Genomic DNA, 6,000 nt, shown 5'->3' with positions numbered 1-6,000 from the left:
TGCGTAAGTATCTTAGCCGACGATTTAGCATCCAAGAAAAGCGCATTAACTTCCTCAACGTCCTCCTTCTTAATGCTGGTTCTTTCATTGATTTTCGCCGTCAAAGCCGCAGGTGTTAGAAGTTGCACTACATATCTCAGAGTAGTTTTCGTGCCGAGTTCGCTGAGACTGGACAGAGCTTCATCGTCGATTTGCAATCCTTCCGTAACAGCTCTTAGTTTAACTATTTGTTCGATCTCTTGTCTCGAGTATGGAAGAGTTCTTACAATGAGAAGACGGTCCAACAGGTCGAGAGGTATGCCGTGTGGAGAGACAATGTCTTCAGATCCCCGGATCACGCAGCGGCCACGATTTGTAGCGAAAATAACGATCGGTGCTATGGCACTTTCCAACGCACGATGTAGATAAGTGAACGTCTCTATGTCTAGCATATGAACCTCGTCTATGAACAATACTCCTGGTACTAACTCAGCAATGCCTTGATCGATGTATTTGTTTACTACCTTGTTTATCTCTTTCCGCAACTTATCTGAAATGATTTGTTTCTGATTAGACATATCTCTAATTATAATTGAACGAGATATATAATTATATATCTCTAATAACTCAATCTAAGAAAAATGTAAGTTTATAACGTAAAATATATTAATACGCCTGTTTCCATTCCATCATTTAACTTAACAGAATGGCACTACAAGCATCATCTTTAATTATAACTCGATAAATAGAACCTAAACAACTTGTATATTTTTCTCATTTTGAGTTTCAGATTTAGATAATTTTCTCTTTTACCTGTAATTTCGGTTTTCTTAGGTTTCATCAGTTGTCCCATCATGGACATTATGTCCTGTCCTCCTTGCGGCTTGGCATTAGCTACATCCAGATCATGCAACGTTACATCCTGAATAACTTCCTTCTTTTTGTGTACATCGCCTTTCGGTAGAGGAACATATTCCTCCGCTTCCAGATCGAATTCCGTAGCAAAATTATCGCTTCGACCTTGCCTCTTTACCGCCCCGCTATTGGCTTCGATGTAGATTACATCGCCAGCTTCCACCTTCTCTTTTTGCAGTGACTCATATATGGAAGGGTCCAGTTTTAATTGTTTTGTGCCTTTGGAAGTCTTCAATCCGAGGACTACGTGCGATACAGTTTTACCATAGCCACCCATAGGATTCTCCGTTTCGACAGGTGTCAACTCGGTGACTTCGCCCTCGTATACCTCCTTAGTCTCTTTGATCCGCAAGCCAATGGCCCTCCTGAAATTCTCCATGAGGACCTCGGTTTTCTTAATCTCCGAGCTGTAAACCTCCGAGCCCACCATAGGACAGAAAGGTACTTTGTTACCGAGTTCTTGAGCGATGGCAAGGGCTATCGCGGTCTTGCCTGTGCCTGGCGGACCAGCCAATAACACGGCACGTCCTGCCATCCTCTTTGACTTTATCATGTCGACCACAATGCCTGCTGCCTGTAAAACCAACATTACGCTTAACAATCCTGATCGTCATCCATCGAATCATTAAGTCCTTTGCACAATATCAGGCAACAGGCAATAAGAACAGGGAATAGAAATCAGAAATCATGTATAAATGTAGGATAAACAGTGAATAGACACAGAGTTTCCGTCATGTTGGAAATTAGGTACCTATTGTCTGTTGCCAACCAATCGCAAATAGCATTCAAATTTTTTAGGTTGTAATTAACATTTTTTTTATTTCTTGTTCCTAATTGCTCGTTGCCTGGCATTGTGCAAGGGGCTTCAATGTACAACGAGAAAAAATGCAAACAGGACTTTGATGCAAACTTTATATAGATTTTACTTTCATCTCTATTGAGAAAATACAATATGCATGACAATGAGTGTTTCCAGCAAGATACACATAAGTACATAAATAAACAATTGTGCTAGTTAGTGTGTTATGTTACTATTATTATGGCTATGGTCAACGTGACGCTACAAATGCTTTGGAGCGTTCTTCTTCTCTTTCTTTCTTCATTGAAAGAAGAGAAGAGGAATGCTTTGAAGCATTTGTATAGCGTCACGTTGACCGTAGCCCTTAAACGTGTTAGGATGACACGTGGCTCCGCGTGAAGGCGGTTGATTCTTAATCAGGGGATCTCTGATTCAAGTCCAGTCCTCATCCCTCTCATGAATCTCTCAAGTTATGAGATACATTAGAAAGTTTTGGCGTGAATATAAAAGAAGTAAATTGTAATTCATTTCGGAAGCGAAAAAATTTACATTTAAATAATTATTACAACACCTAAATGACTAATTAGAAATAGAGAACTGTAACGCATTCTCTGGTGATACAAGAGATCTGCGATGCATTCTTTTTGATACTCAGAAATTGAAGTTTCTATTGTTTATAATTAAGTATAACGGCACGATGCAGCGTGATGCTTGCCGGAAAAAACATTCCAACGCGGTTCCCGCCGCTTTCAAGGAAACCCTAACCTCTCTCGCCATTTCCTGACCGACGAGACCGGCCGCGCTCTGGAGGGCCGTGCCACTTTCATCGAGTCCGAGGCCCTTGATGTGCGTGTGCGCGGAGATCCTCTGGGTCTTGGCGGTGCTCTTCACCTCCTCGATCTTCATCGTCGTAGCTCTCTTGCAAAACTTGACCGACGTAAACCGGCGACGGCGAGGCGAGCACGTTCGCCACGTTCGAAATACTTGGAGCACGTTGCTATAGCTATCATGATCATGTTTGTTCGATTGAATACATCCCCTCCTTCCGGTCGCGTTGTTAGAGCAACGCCAACGCCATTTAGCGGAAATCAAATGCGCAGCAGCTTGCGCGCCACGTTCCGATGCGCAAGCTCGTTTTATTGATCCGATATTTCGCGGACGACTCCGTTATTCGCGAATGAAATTAAGAGGCAAAGCTCGAAAATAAGAGATATATCTCCCGAATTTGTCAATCGAAAAGAATACGGTTTTAAAAATTCTGATTGTGGAAAATAGAGATTTTGCAAAGCTGACCGCGTCAAAAAGTCCGCGTCTAGCAATTGATACGTTTTTTGAAGGCTAGATGTCTCGCGGGACGACGATTTCTCGCTAGCGCTGCGGACGGGCTGATTTCATATATAAGAGCATTCTAGGCAAGGCTTCGTTGGGTCTGATGCACCTGGGAAAAAGCTAACGATAAATCGTAATCTTAATTTGAAGTTGCCGCTAATTTCAATACAGTTGAACTATCTCAGCCCAAGGTGTGACGTCGACCCATTTTGCTTCGAGATACCGTTTTCCCGCGAATTCTTTTTCGTCGAACCTCAACCCTTTTTAATTCACTGTACTCTCGTGCCATTGTATTGATTCAGCTTTCCGTTCGAACGCGACCGACTACTTTATTTTAACCGCAACTATGTATTCTCATCTGTTTTGGATTGGATTTTTTTTAGGCTTTGAATTAATTATTAAAAATTTATTTATATCTTCGCGGAAGACATGACATTAATTTAAATAAATATTTTTCTGTACAAAGTCATGTTGTTATATATCGTTAAATTTTTCTTATAATGTAGTATTATTAATAATAATATTAAATAGCATTACAAACGTTTTTGTGTAACGACATAGTAAAAAAAGCTAATTAGCGCGCGTTTGTAGTGTTCTAGTAGCAGAAAAATTAAAGAGACGGAACAATTGCAATTAATCAACATTCGAGGACTCGAGCTTTAATTTTTCTTATCTATTTCTATGCTGAAAATTCACTCGTATTTAATTATAACATAAATCATATTACATCAAAATTATAATATAGAATCGAGATACTACAATATAATTCGTTCTTCGTAAGATTATCGTGTGTGACTCGATATTTTTTAGAACGAGAAACCACACTCGAACAAATTCGAGAATAATAAATAAACGTTTATTGTAATGTAGATTTCAACAGCTTACAAAACTTATGCGTTTATTAAGTACAGGGATTTATTTCTTTCAATTCCTTCGATTCTATATCCTCCCTAAAATGGAATCACACTTTATACAGAGGCTTTGCTTCTCTGTCTTCAAACTCTGCTACTATCGTCTGGATATCTTTCATCTGGAACGGAAAATTATATGTATTAAATGCAAAGTATATTACCGATGACGAGACATCGCGCAAAAAAACTTACCTTAACATGAGCGTATAATATGATTCCCACCAATGTCAAAGTTATACCAACGACTTGATTTATCGCTAACGTTTCGTGGAAAAGTAACGAGCCTCCTAGCAGCAGAAGGCAGAATTTGGAATGTCCAACCATATTGTATCTGAGCATTTTGTTAAAGTGCATAACACTTGAGTTTGTTGACATCTCGTAATATAATACATATTAATGTAAGGATACGTTAAAGGCGAAGTCTTTCCTATGATCCAGTAGGAAGTTAAATTCACGAAGAACGCGACCACACCCGACAGTATCACCATGATCTGTAATTGACGTACAATATGATCGTTCAATAATCTCGAAAGCTCCTCAGATTTGTCGCTTAATGTTTCAGAAACGTACTATGTCCAACAACGACCAACTGTGCGTGAATGTCTGTCCGACCGGCTCCAAAATTGGGACAACGATCAACAGCATAACGGCAGACAGTGGCGCTTGATAAAATAACAACTGCATTGGATCCATTTGAAACTCCTTCTGCTTTCTGTTTATCATCTGCAAGAAATGATAAATGAAATAATTGGCATTGCGCACTTGTACCTGCACATTAAAATTTGTATATAAAATTCCATAAATTATCAAAAGTAAGAAATAACAGGCGCAGCACGTACAACTTGATACAGAGATGTCACGAGTACTCCCAGCGTCGCATAGATGGTACCAACGACGTTGAATTGTATGTCGTAATAAAAATTGATCACGACTCCCAGCGTAATCGGTATCAGAGTCAACTTAACGAGTATGCCAAAGTGCTTCCTATAAAATATCATCTGCATCACTATCACGCAGGGCGTGGTGAGCATCTTCGCCACCTGATAAGTCCCGACTGTGTTGTGGGCCAGGCTCAGGTTCGTCAGGACGACGAAACCGCAAAACGTCATGGCGATCAACACCATCTCCTTGATGTCGATGTCCTTGACGCAGAAGACATCCAGCTTCTCGCAGATTATCAGGCCGACGAACGTCATGAAGAAGTGTATCATGGACAGCGTGATGTTTGGAAAGCGTGTGTGGACGTAGAGCCATTTGTTCAGGAGCACGATAACAATTGAGAAGACTATGTTTAGCGTCAGGTAAAACACGGTGACCACCTTCTTGTTCATCTTTAGAGACCCTAATAATGTTTGCCGGCCGCGAAAATTCAATGATTCCGTTAACAATAAATGTTAACGTTGGCGTTAACGTTTCAGGACATCAGGTTACATCTCACGCGAGCGCGCACACGGGGAGGCTCCCGGCTAGAGAAACATCAACAGTAATATCACGACCGTGTTCCATTCGGGTTCATTTATCGCTCCATCCGACAATCACATAATTCGCGTATGTCGAACGGTGTGCCATGTCCGAGTGTCTGGAGCATCCGTTCGCCAATCATTCAACATTTCAGACGACCAAAAGCGATTGACATCATGCCATCGAGAAGGGACGCTATCAAGGGACAGTACATACGTATACCACCAGGCGATCCCACGTGACTTTCTTTCGCGAATGCACGAGAGTGCGTTCCAAAATATACTGACTACTCTGATAAAAAAATTTCTCATATTTTAGATTTATGAAAAATTCTGAAAAAATATGTCAAACCTCTCAGATACTTTCAGAAACAATTAGATGAGGATTTTCAGAATATTTTGCACGTATGAAAATTTTTTAATAAATTGCGCGGATTTTCTCATATTTATATTCTTTTTACAAAAACGGAAAAAATCTGAAATATTATTTTATTCTTTTATTATTATTTTGTTTAAGTTTCTCTGAAAAACGTTCCAATTTGTATAAAAAAGCTAAAGAGCTGTCTTAAAATTTTCATAAAAATTCTGATATATGATTTTATTAATA

At 39.9% G+C, this 6,000-nt stretch overlaps 2 protein-coding genes across 2 annotated transcripts; both read right to left on the bottom strand.

The window, feature by feature from the left end:
* Positions 1-4: 4 nt before the first annotated feature.
* Positions 5-2,692, bottom strand: LOC112457425 (ruvB-like helicase 1; the record flags this gene model as incomplete). Its single annotated transcript, XM_025020463.1, has 3 exons — positions 2,459-2,692; positions 793-1,468; positions 5-529 (listed from the first exon to the last, which is right to left on the bottom strand). Coding segments are annotated over exons 1-3 (1,342 nt in total), but the record flags the coding sequence as incomplete, so codon positions are not given.
* Positions 2,693-3,856: 1,164 nt separating this feature from the next.
* LOC112457424 (solute carrier family 35 member E3-like) lies at positions 3,857-5,622 on the bottom strand. The gene is made up of 5 exons (XM_025020462.1): positions 4,773-5,622; positions 4,504-4,656; positions 4,342-4,424; positions 4,126-4,264; positions 3,857-4,052 (listed from the first exon to the last, which is right to left on the bottom strand). The coding sequence occupies exons 1-5, from the start codon at positions 5,262-5,264 to the stop codon at positions 3,984-3,986; spliced, it is 936 nt and encodes a 311-aa protein (XP_024876230.1). The 5' UTR covers positions 5,265-5,622; the 3' UTR covers positions 3,857-3,983.
* Between the last annotated feature and the right edge of the window lie 378 nt (positions 5,623-6,000).

Source organism: Temnothorax curvispinosus, unplaced genomic scaffold, assembly GCF_003070985.1.
Source record: "Temnothorax curvispinosus isolate PA1 unplaced genomic scaffold, ASM307098v1 QBEX01007772.1, whole genome shotgun sequence".
NCBI classification, from domain to species: domain Eukaryota; kingdom Metazoa; phylum Arthropoda; class Insecta; order Hymenoptera; family Formicidae; genus Temnothorax; species Temnothorax curvispinosus.
The sequence above is the reverse complement of the archived record's forward strand: the minus strand, read 5'-3'. Positions and strand labels throughout refer to the sequence as shown.

Excerpts from the sequence above, each read along its gene's own strand:
- LOC112457424 (XM_025020462.1), bottom strand. The coding sequence starts at position 5,264 with ATGAACAAGAAGGTGGTCACCGTGTTTTACCTGACGCTAAACATAGTC. Across the intron at positions 4,265-4,341 it reads GGAAAGACTTCGCCTTTAAC|ATACAATATGGTTGGACATT; the intron begins GTATCCTTACAT and ends CAAAATGCTCAG. Across the intron at positions 4,053-4,125 it reads TATTATACGCTCATGTTAAG|ATGAAAGATATCCAGACGAT; the intron begins GTAAGTTTTTTT and ends TTTCCGTTCCAG.